Raw genomic sequence first — 19,520 nt, forward strand, 5'->3', positions numbered from 1 at the left:
TCTTGTGACTCTCTCTCTCACTCTTTCACACAAATGTTGAATAATGGAGGATATAATTTTTTATGCCATTTAACAGAAATAAACTATCCCACTTCAAAACAGATCTCCACAGAATGTTTTACGTTACTTGGAAGGGGGTGGGGAGAAGCAATTTAATATATATTACTATCTTTTTTTAGTTGGTTAGATGTCGGGATATTTGCCCCATGACTAACACCGGACCATACTGAACTTGCTTTTCAAGTCAGTATTTTAACTGATGCACTTTTGCCAGCAATTCCAGCCTTTAATGTATGTGACTAGATCTCTTAAGTTGTGTACGTTCAGACACTCATTTTTTTCTCAATTTTTCTCTCTCTAAAATTTCTCAAACTTTTCAAAAGATCATTAGTGTATAGCCTTGTTTAAGTCCATCCACAAATTCTGTATTGGATTGAGATCTAGATTTGATTCTGCCATAATGGAACATTGACATTGTTTTAACCATTTTTTTAAAGTCTGAGCTTTATGCTTTGGACCTTCTTCCAAACCTCAGGTTTGTTGAAGACTGTATTATATATTGCTTCAGGATTTTCCTTAAAGAGAACCCGAGGTGGGTTTGAAGAATATTATCTGCATACAGAGGCTGGATCTGCCTATACAGCCCAGCCTCTGTTGCTATCCCAAACCCCCCTAAGGCCCCCCTGCACTCTGCAATCCCTCATAAATCACAGCCACGCTGCTGACAACAGCTTGTCAGAGCTGGCTGTGTTTATCTCTATAGTGTCAGTCTGCTGCTCTCCCCGCCTCCTGCAGAACTCCAGTCCCCGCCTGCATTCCTTCCCTCCCTGCTGATTGGAGGGAAGGGACGGGGGCAGGGACCGGAGCTATGCAGGAGGCGGGGGAGCAGCTGAGACTGACACTACAGATGTAAACACAGCCTCACAGCACGGCTGTGATTTATGAGGGATTGCAGAGTGCAGGGGGACCTTAGTGGGGTTTGGGATAGCAACTGAGGCTGGGCTGTATAGGCAGATCCAGCCTCTGTATGCAGATAACATTCTTTAAACACACCTCGGGTTCTCTTTAAAACTGGCAATTTACATTTAGTTATAAATGGAACTTAGGAAATTAATTTGCTGATAATATAGGTGGGTTATATTAAAAGGGTGGATACCTATACAGTAAGGTATTTATTGTTTTTCTTTGTAATTTAAATTTATTTGCAGAGGTTAATTTTACTATTTCATAGTTTATTTTATGATTTATAGGAGAAACAAAAACTTCCTCTGATATTCAGTGTTCCCAAACAATAGAACATGAAAATTTCAAATTGTCTGAATAGTTTTAATTGTATTGGTTTGTGAACTTTCACAGCATATTGCCTAGCATTGCTACAAAACATTGCAGAACAAAAGTAAAATTCTTCTTCTTTCAGTTCACCTGCAACCTGCTGGAGTGTGCGTGACCTGAGGCTGAGACATAGCTGTCTCACACTTTGCTCCAAAACATTTTGTTAGTCTTCAGATTTCATTGTTCCCTGCACAGACTAAAGGCACCCATTGCCAGAGAGAGCACAGCAGTCACAGAATATTAGCACTTCTCCTTCATGTTTCACAGTAGGCATTTTTCTTTTTTTCCTTGAAAGATTCATCTTTTTCATTTGTTTTTACAGAACTGGTGTAACTAGCCAAAAACCTCCATTGCTGTCTCATCCATCCAAAAGACATTCTCTCAGATGAATTGTAGATTACAACCAATAAGCATTTTAATAATTTTTAGTCTGGCTTTTATATTTTTATCTCAACAGGGGAGTTCTCTTGTATCGTCTTACATTGAGCCCATTGTCACTCCAAAAGTAACAAATGATCAGACACGATTAGACCTTAGAGTTCAACATTTGCCTCTTTGGAAGTTGTCCTTGGTTTTGATCCTTCTGCCCATTTGGGGTCATGAGCAGTGTGCTGCCCTCTGTCCCCTACATGTGCATCCGGTTGGGCTGCAGTCGCTCACTAGTAATTGTTAACCACTGACACATGTGGGTATACCTACTGCCATTTGGTTGTATTACATAGCAACTGGATGGCACTTATTCCCCAGAAGATCAATGGCTGATCCACTATGCAAGCATGCAGTTCGCCCCCGTGTGGCTCTAGGCACAAAGTATGCAGTTCACCCACGTGTGGCACTAAACGCCTAGTGTGCAGTTCACCCCCGTGTGGCACTAGTTGCATTTAGGTGACGTGGTACAAGCACCACATGGTGGTGCTAGCGGTAACAGGGGACATGGAAGTGATGGAGGATGACACTGGGAGTCATGCCAGCAGGGCAGATGAGAATTTACACTGCAAAGGCTCTGGAGGAAGGGGACACTTTACACTTGTGGGGAGTGCGGTAGAAGTGTCATCACTAGGCCGATTCGGATAGATTTCATGCTGAAAATGTGCCGCTATCAATCTGAGACGTATGGGCAGGCAACCGATGTTTCTCCAATCAGATTCAATCAAAGAGAGATCTGTCTCATGATCGATCTGCCTATACATCGCCTGATTTATGGCCACCTTTATACTTTATGTCACTGTCCCAGAATAAGAGGATCAGATGCTTTGACTCAAAAGGCTGCTTTGTTTAAAACGTATTTGTGTTTCAAATAACCACACCAAAATCAGTAGAAAAAAAAATGATACTACTCGCCTTAGCTGAGCAGTTTTATTTTCCTGGCATGTGTTCAAGTCATTTATTTTCCATGTAACACTTCCATTCTTTTCTTTAGCCCCGTGCTGTTGTTCTAATGGCTGTTTTACTACATCCTTTCATTGAAGAAAGTACACGACATTACTGTAATTTTCTGTGTTTTTTGTTAATCGGCTTTGCTGTCAGTAATTGTTGTTGCTCTCTGTTCTATAGATGCAGTGGCAGAATGTGGAGCACGTTGGGGATCAAAGTCCATATGTTACATCAATCATTCTACACATCAAGCAAAATGTTCCCATAATTCGAGATAACCTGGCATCTACCAGAAAGTACTTCACACAGTTCTGTATCAAATTTGCTAAGTAAGTAAGCAGACATTCCCTTAAAGTCCATCCTCAGGCACAACTTTAAATATCCTGTTTTATAGTTTAGTAAGTGCAGTGCCCAAATGTTACCTTTTTCTGTGAAAATAAGGCTTGTGCATTTAAATCTTGTTTTGAATATGTGGTTATTTATTTGCTCTTTATTCTTCTAAGAAAAACAATGTTTTAACTAGACATTTGGTCATGTGTCTTGAAGCAGCCCATCTGAAAGAGTTGAGTGTGTAAAGCCTGGTGCACAAGTATGAGGATTGTCAAACGGCAGGGATCAAAAGATCCCTCAGGCCACAGTTAGAGGCCTGATGATGTACAGATGCATCTGTTGCTATGGGCAGAGGAATGGCATATGACGATGTGGCTTCTGGTGGGCAAGGTGAATGGGTAGAACAATGCACTCGCATGGTCGCTGGGGCATTGGATGTGGCTAAAGATCTGGCATGCCGAGGAGGGGCTCCCATGCGTCTCGTTGTTCGCCACTACCCAGACTCACCATTCACCTACACAGTGACGTTGGCACTGTAGACCATGCAGTACTACGCTGAAAATGCAGCTGACGTTTTAAAGCAGTAGAGTGTGGTGGCTTTCTTCATTTGCATTGAATAAGGCTGATCCACTCTGTACACTACAGTGACCTGCAGTGGTGCTGAGCTGTTTGTACTGCTCACCAGTGGCACTGCTCACCAAGCATAACTTTCTTTATATTATACAGGTAACTTCAGAAAAAGGCTTTTTATGTGGAATGCAGATTCAACACACAGACTGAAATTTGTAACTATTAGAAGTGACTGATCGGAATCAGTACAGACAAGGCATGTGACTGGATGAGTGGAGGTCACATGGTTTAGAAATCAGAGTTCCTGTCCATGTGAATGGACAATGTCTGCACCTAACATCTGATTTGAGCACAATATCCTGTGACACTAATATTTCCTGAAATCAGAAGGGAAAGGGTTTGTATAGACAGCATAAACAAAGGTTTAACTGTGCTAAGATTCTTTGATATTTTGTGGTGTCCATTACAATTTTGTGGATTTCATGGGATAAACAACCAAGTCATTTTCATTGGCCCTCTAGCAGTAGCACTTGAAGTGATTTCTTTGTGGTCTGTAGCATTTTATTACTGTAGAGGAAAATCTTTAGTAAACATTGAGTGCAAGGCATTTGGTTTTTAGAGCTGCCATGACATGCTTTAGTACACAGCGTCAATGAATAACATAAGTGGTTTAACAGTAAATGCCAAAAGTCAACTTTTTGGTCTTTTAAATATACATAGATGATTACTCTTGGAAGTTGTTATCGTACAATTGAAGGGTTTTTATTTTTCTCCGGTCTTATGTTTGTATATTAATCACTACAGAGAGAATTGAATGTGCGCATTAAACACCAAGTGAACACCTGACAAAACTGGATAAGCAAATTTGGCCTAATTGGCTATTCATGAGGCAATGCGCATGCAAATATGCATTCGCTTTCGCATGCCAACTTATGCAGGGTCCAAAACCAATGCCGCAAAGTGGTTGCCCTGCGGGAATTAGTTCATGCTACAATAGCACTATCCAGGAGCGCCACAAGGAGGCTTCCCAATGCCCCCATACAACCGGGGGACCGCGGGGTCCCAGGCGCTCTCACTGCCTCGGAACCACAGCAGCACCCCGGAGGGGGAGGCTGGGTGGCGCATCGACAACCCCCCCAAGCGTGGCCAGCGCCGGGGAGAGCCGTCCGCACCCACCTCCCAATATTTAAAAACAGGCACTTACCTTAACGTCCATTGCGTTGTGCTACTGAGCATAGCTTGGGTGCAACACATTTGAAAAGGAAAGGAATGAAGCATGGGTTGCACTGAGCTTTGGAGCTCAGGGCAGGCTCACACACAGCACTCAAAGGGGGGGGGGGAGGACAGGTGCAGACAGCCCACTCCAGGACTCACACCACCTGGAAAGAGCCATCCGCCACCCAGCCTCCCCCTCTGGGGTGCTGCTGTGGTTCCCAGGCAGTGAGAGCACCTGGGACCCCGCGGTCCCCCGGTTGTATGGGGGCATTGGGAAGCCTCCTCGTGGCGCTCCTGGATAGTGCTATTGTAGCATGAACTAATTCCCGCAGGGCAACCACTTTGTGGCATTGGTTTTGGACCCTGCATAAGTTGGCATGCGAAAGCGAATGCATATTTGCATGAGCATTGCCTCATAAATAGCCAATTAGGCCAAATTTACTTAGCCAGTTTTGTCAGGTGTTCACTTGGTGTTTAATGCACACATTCAATTCTCTCTGTAGTGATTTATGTTTGTATATGTTGTTATAAATTCTGTTTCCACCAGCCTACTTTTAGTTGCATTCTGAAATGAGTTACATCAAAGTCTCTGGGAAAATGTACCTCAAACGCAGAACGATTAGAAACCACTAAAGATTCTTTTTAACCCTTTGTGTTGCAGTATTGCAAATGGGCAGGCCAGGCCATGGATCTTTATAAAGTAATATGGTGCAGCTGTGCTGTGCTCTGATGCCCCAGGAAAGTAGGATGACCATATGTATTTTTCTTAACAAAAAGCCTTTTTTAAGTTTTAAAGTAGTATTTATGTAGCGCTGACACCTTCCACAGCACTTTTTTTACAGTATATAGGCTTGTTAGTAAATGTTCCTCAGGGGGGCTCAGTCTAATCCCCACCATAGTTATATGTCCATTATAGTCTATGGCCAATTTTGGGAAAGACACAAAAAACTTTGTCATCTATGGATCTGATTTAGAGAAGAGTAAGGATGCCATCCCTGTATTGCCAACACCAGTGCATTACTGCTGGTCATTTGTTCACTTCCTGTCCCTATAACGCCAACAGATCTGAATTACAAATGTTACTCTTTTTTTTTTTTTTTTTTTTAATGTCCAGCACAGCTAAACTTAATAGGGTTGTCATTTAAACTGTAGATGTTAATCTCAATGTCTTTAGTATATTGAAAAAGCATGTACATTCATAGTGGCAGTCACATACACTTAGATAACATTTGTATACTATGCATTAGTGTTAAATTATAGTTGTTGTTAGCAAGCTATGTCCGTGGTTACAGAATTGTGGTTACAGAATTGTACAAAGTAACTATTTTATCCATTGTTGAAATCTTGCTTTATTTTGCGTTTGTTAAAAGTTAAAGTGAACCTCCAGACTAAAAATCTACTCAGCAGCACTGAAAAGGCTTGGGGTTTCTTTAACAGTTTCGCAGCATCAGAACTTTTTTTTTCTTACCCAATCCTCATTTTTAGCTGCAAAGAAGCTTAGCTCCACCCTATCAAAGAAATCTGCCCTGGCATATTTCCCCTGATGATGTGCTAAGCATGATGGGATTTCTAATGCTGCTGTTCTCCTTGCCTAGCATGCAAAGCTGGGAGGGGCGATCAGGACACAGGACAGTTGGAACTGTGTCTCATGCTCCCTGTCACCTCCTTTCAACCAAAAAGATGGCTGCCTCCATTAAATCACAAATGTTTGCCTGTTCTTTTAAAACAGGGTGGGTAAGAGATTATATTACCTATCTAGGTACTTACATATTATCCTGTCTGGAAAGGCTTAAGTGGTTAATGACAGTATGTTGGTTTAGACTGAAGTTCCTCTTTAGCATACAGCTCAAAATTGTATCTCATAAAAATACTTTTTGAGAATTTTGTATTTTGAACTAATTTTATCCTCTCCAAAGGTGTTTCTGTCTCTTGACACTGCTGAGTGTCTGTTAAACTTCTGATACACAAAGTTTGTGTACATATTGATACCTGCCAAAGCATTACAATGTGCAAACACAGCAAGTTTGCATGCCAGAGACCTAGACTGTAGCCTTGGCAAATATACAGTTACCTTTGGCTGGAATGGCTAGATGGTGGTATGCAGTTACATTGTATACATTCACTCAGTGCATCCTCAAGCAGCTTCTAAGAACCCAGCAGCCATTATATTAAGCATGAGATGAGCTCCTTGCTGCTGGGCACTAAAGCAGTCATGAGCTGGACATCTCTGTCCACACATTTTCAGCCAGATGAGGTGATCTATGAAAACAGTTTTTAGTGTACCAACTGTCAGTCTGGAATGCTAATGTCCAATACTTTAGTACATTTTTACCATTTGCTGCAAGTGTTGAAACTCCTGCTCTCCAGTTTACTGTGCCTACATGGTCAGAGGCATGTGAGAGGCGCTCTGGCTAGCCACTGACTCGCAGTGAGATTCCTCTCACGCTCGCTAACCGAACCCAGCAGAGCAGACAACATCCACCCTGAGTCAACTAGTTGTGTATGGACCATTACCTCCTCCAGGATTCACCAACACTACTGGCAAGGAGACGATGGCCTCCAAGATGACATCGTCCTCTAAAGCACCACCACGTGTATCCCGTAGAGGGCAGAAAGCGGGAGGATGGGACTCTGACACTGACTCCCAGGGGGAGAGATGCGCCCGGGAGATGGCAGACCTGGATTACACCAAACTTGCCAAGGCAGCGGTGAGGCAGATTACCCCATACTTTCAAGCCATTGTTGAGCAAGCTGTCACGTGTTCCCTCGTCCCCATTAAGCAGGAGCTGCAGGATCACTCTGACCAGCTTGAGGAAGCTGCATAGCGCATACTGCAGTGCAAGCAAGATACTGAATCTACTACTTCTCAGCTTGGAGAATTGAGGCAGCAGAACAGGCAATTTCTGGAATGTTTAGAAAATAGAACAAAGCTCCATAACTTGAGAATTGGGGGGCCTACCGGAGACACACAAACCGGACACTTTGCAATTCCATTGTGAGGATTTCACCCCCAGATCTACCAGAGGTAACTAGGACCCACGTATGGTGATAGTAAAGTACTTAGACTATAATACGAAAATATAAGAATATGATGTTACGTGCCTTTAAAGGACTTCTGAGGTGAAAATAACAATCTATGTATTACTCACCTGGGGCTTCTTCCAACCCCAAGCAGCAGTCTCATTCCATCGTCACAGCCCCGGTTCTCCTCTGTGTCCACACTGGCCGCTCGCAATGAATACTTAAATTATATTATTACTTTAATGCTATTACTTCTGTTTTGCGGTTAACTAGAGGACTATTGAGATTTCTCAGTTAAACCCTGTTGGCTTTAGGAGAGAAAAAGGAGGGTGACCAGTTGGAAAAAAGTGAAGTCACCTGCCACAGTTAGGGCCCTTTTCCACTAGCAATCGCAATCACAAATCACAGACGTCAGCGATTGTGATTGTGATTTTTATTAATTCTGTTATGCAATTGCGATTTTTCATTTGCATTGCATTATCACTCTAAAAATCGCTCCAGAAAGCTATTGCGATTTCCAAAGACAATCACTATAGTGGAAAATACTTCTCATGATTTCTATGATAAAGTAACAACCCTAGCGATTTAAAAATCACTAGCGATTTGCGATTTTGCTATTCAGCTGTGTAGTAGAAAAAGGCCCTTATGGTTTTTTTACTTTTTGAAATTGTTAGGGCCCGTTCACACTTAGAATCGTTGCGGGAGTGATTTTCCCGCGATTAGCGCGGAAAAATCACTGGACACTGTGGCGGTTTTGGAGCAATCGCGATTGGCGTGCTTTGCATGCTAATCAAGATCGCTAATCACGGAACGCTCGTCGCCGGCAAACCGCTGCATGCAGCGCGGTTGCGGTTATCGCTAACCGCAACCGCGGCAGTGGGAACACTGCCACTCGCTACATTGTGTAGCAGTTTTTGCTAAACCGCTAGCGGTTTGCCGTGAGCGTGAATCGCGCGATTCCCGCTCAGGTGAGAACGGGCCCTTACTATTATGTACTTCTGTTTTTCAGTCAAGTTGACTTAGGGGAGAGGGGGGAGGGGATCTGCTTTCATCCCATCAGTTTGCAGATTATCTGAGCTGCTCTGCCACCGGGAAGTATGCTCATGATACTGCTACTAGTGTTAATATGTCGAGGCCTATCTATTTGCCAGTTTATCTTATAGTGATTCAAAAATAGTACTGAACATTGTATCTTGCGATGTTAAAGTGAACCCGAGAGGTGAGAGTGATATGAGTGCCGACATATTTTGTTTCCTTTTAAACAACACCAGTTGCCTGGCAGCTCTGCTGATTTATTTAGCTGCAGTAGTGTCTGAATCACACCTGAAACAAGCATGCATGTAATCTTGTCAGTTATGACAATACTGTCAGAATTGCCTGATCTGCATATGCTTGTTCAGGGTCTATAGCTGAAAGTATTTGAGGCAGAGGATCTGCAAGACAGCCAGGCAACTGGTATTGCTTAAAAGGAAATCAATATGGCAGCCTCCATATACCTCTCACCTCACGTTTCCTTAAAGTAGCTTCATACCTAAAAAGAATGCAAGTCGTTTGTCACCTTAAAACGCTTAAAGGGAACCTTTAACTGAAGTTACAAAGTTTCCCTAACCTGTGGCTTCCACCAGCTCTGCAGCAATCCCGTGCCCATGCCATCACTCACCAATCATCCAGTCACCCGCCATGGCTTAGTTTGGTTTTTAACAAAGTGCTTGCACGGCACTGGCCACACGCACCCTCGATCCCGCTCCTGTCCCTGTGGCTTTCTTGCACCTGCGCAGTATGCATTCGTACTTAATACACGTACTGTGGAGGCGCAAGACGGCCACAGGAACGGGAGCGCGAACGAGGACGAGCGCAGCTAGGGCCATGCAGGTGCACTGCTCTGCGACTAATTAGTCGTCAAAAACGAAACTGAGCCATGGCGGGGGACCGGATGATTGGTGAGTGACAGCGCAGGCACAGGACTGCTGCAGGGGGCTGGTGGAAGCCCTAGGTAAGTGAAACTTTTTTTTGTAGCTTCAGTTAAGGTTCCCTTTAAGGCTGACGTTACATTGCTCCAGGATACCCATCTCAAGGATAGGGAAATTCATTATATGCCAAAAAAATGGGTTGATATTTGTGTGGGCTCTTCAGCTGTAGGAAAATAAGCAGAGATCATAATACTAATTAGTAAAAGCTTGCATGCTACCCTTGATGGCGTATGCAGAGATATAGATGGCTGATGGATTCTCCTCAATTTGATTATTGCCCTAATGTGAATAATAAGCAGTTTATTTTGAATCTTCTGATCTTCCTGGCAATGTGGTAGTGGGCGGAGATTGGAACAAAGTTGTCTGTGTTGAGGAGGACACATCAGCTAGACACAGCATGCCTCACGCCCACATGGCCAGGCAGACTTCCAGGCTAAATTTAACAGATACCTGGAGATTCATCCATCCCTATGATCATGATTACACTTTCTATTTGCATGTGCATTCCTCCTCTTCCAGGATAGACTATCTGTTTCTCCGCCCTTCACTGCAAAGCAGGTTAATAAATGCTCATATACTAGATATGGTGATATCGGATCACGTCCCAATTTCTCTGGAACCATCTGAGCAGGTTCCCAGAGGAACTGACATGCTATGGAGATTTCCTGAATATTTATATGGTGATGATAATTTTAAAAATAGTTTGTAATTCTGGTGGGTTGCCTAACTGAAGGATAATGCAGGTCGGGTGAGAGCCCCCTGCTATTACGGGATGCAGCAAAGGCAGTACTTAGGGGAAGGATAATGGCTGTGAGATCGTGTATGTTAACTTGAAGGTTGATCCTACAGCTGACAATAGGAAAAACTGTATGCTAACTAAGCAAGAGGCCAACAAATGGTTTCGTATGAGGAAACTTCACCTTTAACCCTACTGGGATCTTTTATAAATATGGGAAGGAGGCAAGGAAATTGTTGGCCTCTGTCACAGGGTCCCTATCAGACACTTAAAGTTCAGAAGTTACAGTCACAAGCTGGGAAATTAGTACACCACCCTCGGGAAGTCAACGAGATCTTTTTTCAGTTTTACAGCCAGCTATACAGGATCTTCTAAAAAAATTTGCATATTGTGATAAAGTTCATTATTTTCTGTAATGTACTGATAAACATTAGACTTTCATATATTTTAGATTCAAATACACACAACTGAAGTAGTTCAAGCCTTTTATTGTTTTAATATTGATGATTTTGGCATACAGCTCATAAAAACCCAAATTTCCTATCTCAAAAAATTAGCATATTTCATCCGACCAATAAAAGAAAAGCGTTTTTAAAGCAAAAAAAAAAGTCAACCTTCAAATAGTTATGTTCAGTTATGCACTCAATACTTGGTCAGAAATCTTTTTGCAGAAATGACTGCTTCAATGCGGCGTGACATGGAGGCAATCAGCCTGTGGCACTGCTCAGGTGTTATGGAGGCCCAGGATGCTTCGATAGCGGCCTTAAGCTCATCCAGAGTGTTGGGTCTTGCGTCTCTCAAGTTATGGCCCATACTCACGGGCTACAATTGTCGCCGCAACACGCGGCGTGCGCGTGTTGCGGCCACAGGTCGCCCGTGAGTATGAGGCGTTGCACGGGAGCGCACCCCGAACCGTCGCTCATCGCTGATGTCGCCAGGCGATTGAACCGGTCAATCGCCTAGCAACAGTTGGCGCCGCAACTTCGCCGCAACTGTTGCTAGTCCGCGTGTGTATGCGGACTAGCGACAGCAACCCCATAGCCGGCGCACTGAGTTTCCGGCGGGGAGGAGGAACGTCTGCGACAGCTTCCGTCGCGCCACTGGTCCCTCTTCCGCAGTGTGTATGCGGAGGGACGTGGCGACGAGCTGTCGCCGAACTGTCGCGCACACGCTCCCGTGTGCTAGCGACATGCAGGTTTGCTTGCCCGTGAGTATGGGCCATTACTCTTCACAATATCCCACAGATTCTCTATGGGGTTCAGGTCAGGAGAGTTGGCAGGCCAATTGAGCACAGTAATACCATGGTCAGTAAACCATTTACCAGTGGTTTTGGCACTGTGAGCAGGTGCCAGGTCGTGCTGAAAAATGAAATCTTCATCTCCATAAAGCTTTTCAGCAGATGGAAGCATGAAGTGCTCCAAAATCTCCTGATAGCTAGCTGCATTGACCCTGCCCTTGATAAAACACAGTGGACCAACACCAGCAGCTGACATGGCACCCAGACCATCACTGACTGTGGGTACTTGACACTGGACTTCAGGCATTTTGGCATTTCCCTCTCCCCAGTCTTCCTCCAGACTCTGGCACCTTGATTTCCGAATGACATGTAAAAGTTGCTTTCATCCGAAAAAAGTACTTTGGACCACTGAGCAACAGTCCAGTGCTGCTTCTCTGTAGCCCAGGTCAGGCGCTTCTGCTGCTGTTTCTGGTTCAAAAGTGGGTTCATGCTTCCATCTGCTGAAAATCTTTATGGAGATAAAGATTTCATTTTTCAGCACGACCTGGCACCTGCTCACAGTGCCAAAACCACTGGTAAATGGTTTAATGACCATGGTATTACTGTGCTCAATTGGCCTGCCAATTCTCCTGACCTGAACCCCATAGAGAATCTGTGGGATATTGTGAAGAGACAGTTGAGAGACGCAAGACCCAACACTCTGGATGCGCTTAAGGCTGCTATCGAAGCGTCCTGGACCTCCATAACACCTGAGCAGTGCCACAGGCTGATTGCCTCCATGCCATGCCGCATTGAAGCAGTCATTTCTGCAAAAGGATTCCCGACCAAGTATTGAGTGCATAACTGAACATAATTATTTGAAGGTTGACTTTTTTTTTGTTTTAAAAACACTTTTCTTTTATTGGTCGGATTAAATATGCTAATTTTTTGAGATAGGAAATTTGGGTTTTCATGAGCTGTATGTCAAAATCATCAATATTAAAACAATAAAAGGCTTGAACTACTTCAGTTGTGTGTATTTGAATCTAAAATATATGAAAGTCTAATGTTTATCAGTACATTACAGAAAATAATGAACTTTATCACAATATGCACATTTTTTGAGCAGATCCTGTATAGTGAACCAGCATCCCCATTGAAAAGTGTAAAGGGTAGTACGTAGCAGATTACCCATGTTGGCCTCTGAGGATTTAGAACTTCTTAATGCAAACACCATGAAGCAGGAGATACTCTATTCAATTAAAACCCTACCCAATGGGAAAGCACCTGGCCCAGATGGCCTTTCCACAGATTTATGTTTTAAATTCTGCAGCATAAAATTTCTCCTGCCCTGGCTGGTTTATTAAATTATATGCTGAAGCACAGGACTTTCTTGCCCTCGGGCAAGGATGCCAAAATTGTGGTGCACAATTCAACGCTGTCCATTTGTTGTAACTGCATGGGGTTAACGCTGCACAGACCGCTAGCAGTGCCAAGTATTGCAGAATAGCACACCCCCTATGTGAGATCAAGCCATTACCAGTCATCAATACACCCAATGCTTCATTTGCATGGTTGCCCTTGTAAATCTACTGCTGATATGGGTGTTTGATGCTGGATTCCTTCTGGCTTAATAATGCATTCTTTGTTTGTTTATATAGCTACATATATAATTATTTTTTGCGTTTTAGCAATCATTTTTTAAATGTTTTTTTTTCCAGCTCCTTTATCCCTAAGTTTATCAACCACCTGTTTAAATGCAAGCCTATCAGTATGGTTGGAGCTGAACAGGTAAGCATTTATCTTGCTTCATTTTTATTACCACATTAATACATACCGGTAATTATTTTTTCTTCAGCCATTCATAAATAAATCTATGCATAGTCTTAGGGCTCTTTCACAGTGGGACGTTGCGTTATAGGGGACGTTAAGGTGGCAAAACGTGCCCCTAACGCAACGCATGGTGGTGTTTATGTTGGACGCTACATAGAGCCGCGTTATGCGGCTCTTGGTGCGCCATTTTCGTTCAATACTGATAGAACGAAAACTGCGCATGCGTCAAGACTGTGGAGACGACGTGATCGGGACACTCCGCATCACGTGGTCCCGCCAGTGACGTCACACAGTGCAGTGAATATTAATTAGCCATGTGGCTACTCCCACGACACATTACTGAGCATGTGCAAACAGTCTAACGTGGCTAAAACCCCATATAACGCACAGCATGCTGCACTTTCATTGAACGTGCAGCGTTACACTGTAACACAACGTGGGCACTGTGAACAGCCCATTGATTTTTCATTACTGTGAGTTGGACTACGTTACAGGCTGCTCTAACGTGCGCCTGTAACAACCCACTGTGAAAGCAGCCTTAAAGTGGAACTAAACCTTTTCTTTTATTCTAGTGTGGGAAAGTAAAACAAGTATGTTATTACTATCACCATTGTTTCATTCACAGCAGTTCTGGTTTTCCCTTGTCATAGCAGCAAGCACTGGCAACTCTGGTTTCTTAGAACTATCTTTCTCAAGTATTTTCACTTTGAGTTCATCTGCAACAAAGAAACAACAATTTCCAATATTCTGTGTCAAGGGCAACCAAGGGTTCTTGGCAATGAAAACGGCTGCAGTTAGGTTCAATCCACACTATGCTTGGCAAATATTGAACTGATGAAAGATCGAACTCTGTACAGCTGCATAATCCTTTGCAGGATTTGCTGCCACTCCAGAGCCAATGTGTGCCAGTTATAGGATTAATGACAACATAGTCCAATGTCCAGGGAAATAAATTGTACTGGTCAGGTCACAATTCAACCGATATATATTGTTTTCAATGAGGTCAGTTCACACTATAAGCCCAGTCCTGGGATTTTGCTGGTACTGACTAGTGAATTTGCTTCCATAGTAGGTGATAGAAAATGACTGCCGGTGCCAGAGGAGATCATTAAATCTGCAAAATGAGACAAGCAGCCCCTGTAAAAGTACCAATTAGTGCTACGGTAGATTTTTTTTTCTTTTTCATTTGTTTTAGCATTTATAGTGTGAATGAATACCCACACTGTTTTAATAGTTTAACACTATATAAATAAATAGGGATGATCTCGCAAAGGTACATATATAATTTTGTTCAGGTCAGCACTGGAGGATCAAAACTGGTTGCTTTGAGCAGCCGCTTCTCTTGAGCAACTGATGGGGACGTCTGCTTCACCAGTTCTCTAGATTTCATTGCACTCTGCCAAAACATAGCCCCCATGATCCAGGACAAACGTGGGTTGGGGCAGGCTGTTCAAAGCGGGACCTGTGACACCATGCTGACCTCCAAATGTCAGGGCATTCGCAGAAAAAGGTGATAGTTGGCTAGTATGCAGATTATCCTGGAAATGGAGCATAAAACGTGTCCACAGAGGATAATCTTTTTTTTTTTTTATGTTCAGGATAAGGTTTCAGGCTGATAATCTGCAAGATATGTAGGAGCTACTGAAGGTTTATTGTGAAATATGAATTAAATCCTTATTTCAAAGCTTTTCTTCTGTTTAATAAATTATATGTACTGGTAGATCTATATTTTCGCACAAAACCACTGTAGAAAAACAAGCTTTTTCAATGAAAACAATTGAGTAATGAGTTTCATTTTCTGAATTGTTTATTTTAAAGCACATTAGGAAGTGTTCAGTATACTGGAAATCAGGCTGTGTAAGCAAAACCACATTACCATCCCTCCATATGCCATCAATCATCTCGCCTTCCTGAATTCAGGCTGTTCATCTTTAGCTTTTTTTTTCTTTCTTTCTTTCTTTTGGGAGAAACAGCCAAATGCATGTCATTCAAAGGGTTTGGGGTAAGCCATGAATTTTAATCCACGCTTCCTGACCGGCAGTTCTATTTATACTTCATTTTTGTACTTTATACTTGTGTGCCAAGCAAACACAAACACTTTACAATGCTTTCTAAAAACTGCAGAAAAAGTATGGTAAAGGACAAGCACGTACCTAGTTACTGATTTTGTAACCTTCTCTTTATGGGGCTGCTCTATAGGTAACAAGTCATGTTTATTTAGAGATGGTGAAAGCTGTAAAACCATTTAAATGCTGATTGGTATAATAAAAAAAAGAAAAAAAAAAAGCAAAGGACTGTCAAGTAGTGCCTTTTATTAGTATGTCAGGCTATGTTCACGGGTATTTATTTTTATAAGACATTGTGTATACATCTATAGCCATTCTCTGGTAGGTGTTGTATATTTGTTTGGCCTCTTTTTAAGCGGGACTTTTGGACTGCTCCATTCCAGTATATGTTCCCTCCCCTCCACATAACATTACTTGTGCACTAGTGGTAGAATTGAGCCTCTTGTCCTTGACAGAGCAGGTTTTTTGCCCTCTCCCACAGAGTAACTGACCTCCCAGTGTTAAGAACCATGTCGGCTAGTTATTCAGATCCCTAGGCTTGTGGACTCAATCATCCTGGACAACATCAACCTACAGGGGGAGATGGGATTAAAGGGGCTTGGGGAAGGGAATCTCTTTGGAGAAGGCAGAGCTTGTGACTTGCTAATGCATAGTTTTGTTCTGCATTGAGCAGTACAAGGGTGGCAATGGCAGGGGCTTGATAGATATTGTATCCGATTGCTCATCCAAATGTTCTCTGCTTCAGTCCATGAAAGTTTAACATAACATAATAATATAATTTTAGTCACCTCACTTCGCTAGTGTGAAATGCAGAGTCCGGAATCTGCTGTCTATTTCATATGGGCTATTGTCTTTCATTTTGGTAATTAAGCCTTAATCCTTACCTGCCTGGCTGATGTTACGGAGTTAAAACTGATGTTTTGACAGTGGTTCCCGACCAGCACCTCTGCTTCTGCAGCTCTCCTGACAGATGTTTGTTTACAACAACGCTATTAAAAAAAAAAAAAAGAGTAAAACTGAATTGGAGACCTCAAGAAAAGAGGTGATTACCTGTTGGAAGTGAACATTCTCTCCTAGCATGCAGTAGCTAGATTCTTGGAGGCACAATCTTGTGATTAAGCAAAAAGTCTCTATTTTTTGGTGTAAAGAATACCTGACCAGAGGCACCTAAGGTAAGCACAGACATCTGTTTTTCTAGATCCACATACCTCAGTGCTTTGTCTATTTCACTCAGCTTAGAGGACAATGCACTTCACATCTTAAACCTGAAACAAGGGGTTTATGGAGGCTGCCATATTTATTTCATTTTAACCACTTAATGACAAGCTGACTTATAAAAGATCCTGCTTGAGCCTCTAATGGCTCCAGGACGTTTTTATAAGACAGACGGTGCTACTGCCGCTGTGCGCGTGCACTTGCGCGCTCCCGCGCATGCATGTGCATTTCTGTGCACGTGAAAATACTGGGGGGAAAAAACCACCAAAGAAAAAATACACCTTTATTTCCAAATGTTGTATTGTCACCATACTTTGTACTAGGGACATAATTAAAATCTTGTGATAACCAGGACAAATAGGCAGAGAATATGTGTGGGTTTTATGTACAGTAGCAGTGTTTATATTAAAACCATAGGGGATGAAATTGGATAAAATAGTGTATTTTTTTTTCATTTTTTCCTTGCATTTCCCCTTAAAATGCATAGAAAATAAAGTAATTACTGAAAACAAATATCAACCCCAAAAAGCCCAATTGGTGGTGAAAAAAACAAGATATAGATCATTTCATTGTGATTAGTAGTGATTAAGCTATTGGCAAATGAAAGGGATGAGCACTGCCAGGTGATAATCGCTCTTTTCCGTTAGGGTAAAAACACCTTTGGGGTGAAGTGGTTAAACACTTTCAGTTGTCTGGTGTCCTGCTGATCTTTTTGGCTGCAGTAGTGTCTGAATCACACACCTGATACAAGCATGCAGCTAATCTTGTCAGATTTTTGTCAGAAACCTCTGATCTGCATGCTTGTTCAAGGTCTATGACTAAAATAATTAGAGGCAGAGGATCAGCAGGACTGCCTGGCAACTAATATTGTTTAAAATGGAATACATATGGCAGTCTCCACATATCTCTAACTTCAGGCTCCCTTTAAGGCTACTTCATCAGGTCAATACAGTGCCAAAAAGGTAGAGGAGTGTAGCTCAGAACCCCTTTTCCATGTGGATCCAGCATGAACATACATCTGTACTTACCTTGGGTAGCTTTGCTTGGATCAAGTGTCCTTTGAATGTCATTTCAGCAGTTTTTTTAAACTATAACATCCCTCACTATAAGCCAACAATAACACCCTATCTTTATTGACTACAAACATCTCCCTCTGCCGCCTCCTCGCCCTTACAAATGAAGCTAATTCTACCTTCCACATGTATATCTAACTCTAACCATCCTAGTGGTCACATAACCCCAACCGATACTCACATTTCATCTGCTTTCTCTTTTTTAGCTTCAGGTCTGGTGCCTAATGCGCCACACCTTCACTGACCACGCAAAGCAGAAGTTATTTCAGCATCGGTGCTGTGTGCTCACACCACTGCTGAACAAAGCATATGCTTTAGTTAAAGTGAATCTGAGAAACTTTTACTTATTGCATAATTATGTTCCTTACATATAGTTTATAGGGCATTCCTTAAGCCAAATACGTTTGTTTTGTTATAATACCCTAATTCCCTATAAACTAAACAAGCCTTGCCCACAGTTCTTTCAGCACCTAGGCACTCTTGAGACCCATGAAGCAAGGGCTTATGGGAGCTCAGTCTGGGCAGAAGGAGGTGGAGGTGGTGTTACTAGCCAGACATTTTTTGAGGCAGAAAGGAGGAGAGGGAAGTGGCATTTTTACAGGCTTAGGTGTGGAGAGGCAGAGCAGCTTGCCGTGTGTAATGAGCACAAGCAGAACATGGCTGCTCTTGTATCACAGGAAGAAATAATCATATACTGTTGAAGCTGTTTGCAGCTAGTTTTGCTGTGTAAACTATTTAAGCTTTAGATAAGATATAAAGACAAGTTACTTGTTAGTTTTCCATCTTGGATCCGCTTTAAACACTGACAGCCAACCTAAAAGCACTAAAGCTAGTTGCTTTGCCATATTCCTTTCAATACAAGTTTCCTTTTATTTTTAAGCAGTGCTGCAGTGTAAAAATGCAGATGTAGAAAACACTCATTGAGGGCTGAAATGTGCTCAAATTAGCTTTCTTTCCTAGGTATGGTTTCTCTTTGAACTGTATTTAGACATATTTAAGATTTTTAGTCTGCCGTGGTGGAAATAACGTACTCCTGTAAAATTAGTTGACCTTTTATTGTAGGAGGCTGAGCAAGAGAAATCTTCCTTTGTAGCAGTAGCAATAAAACTTTCTTTGCAGACCCATTGAGTTTACCTTGAAATCCTTTTAACTTTTGCATATTCAGTAGAGAGGATAACGAAAGTGACAAAGTGTTGCAAATGTTCTGTTCGACAGTAGCACTATATTTTTCTATAAAGGTCCTCCATGGTAATTTGATAAGAATATTACAGACACAGTTACTTAGGCTTGACATGTGGTTCTATTTTATGTTCCCCATTTGAACATGGACTGCCGACAACTAGAATCTCTGTTAACGGTCACTGGCTTTCTTCACAAAGTGCAAATGCAGAATGGAGCATGTAGTATGGCTAATTGCCCCTATCTTCATAAGATACAGTATATACTAAAATATGAGTTGACAGTTTACTCCAATATTTGACTCTCTTAAAGCAGTAGGATTAGCCATCCTATGCCAGGGAAAAAAAACAGATATATAAGTAGATAAATACTTGATCTTCTTACATAACA

The 19,520-nt window shown here is 42.3% G+C and overlaps 1 protein-coding gene across 1 annotated transcript in view; it reads left to right on the plus strand.

Moving 5' to 3' along the window:
* The window catches only part of VPS53 (VPS53 subunit of GARP complex), a 176,960-nt gene that overhangs the window by 131,411 nt on the left and 26,029 nt on the right, over positions 1-19,520 (plus strand). Inside the window, exons 18-19 of the mRNA XM_068268614.1 lie at positions 2,887-3,035; positions 13,486-13,555. Of these exons, the coding sequence (XP_068124715.1) occupies positions 2,887-3,035; positions 13,486-13,555 (219 nt within the window). The remainder of the gene's footprint in view (positions 1-2,886; positions 3,036-13,485; positions 13,556-19,520) is intronic.

The sequence above is a fragment of the Hyperolius riggenbachi genome, chromosome 2 (genome assembly GCF_040937935.1).
Source record: "Hyperolius riggenbachi isolate aHypRig1 chromosome 2, aHypRig1.pri, whole genome shotgun sequence".
Classification (NCBI taxonomy): Eukaryota; Metazoa; Chordata; class Amphibia; order Anura; family Hyperoliidae; genus Hyperolius; species Hyperolius riggenbachi.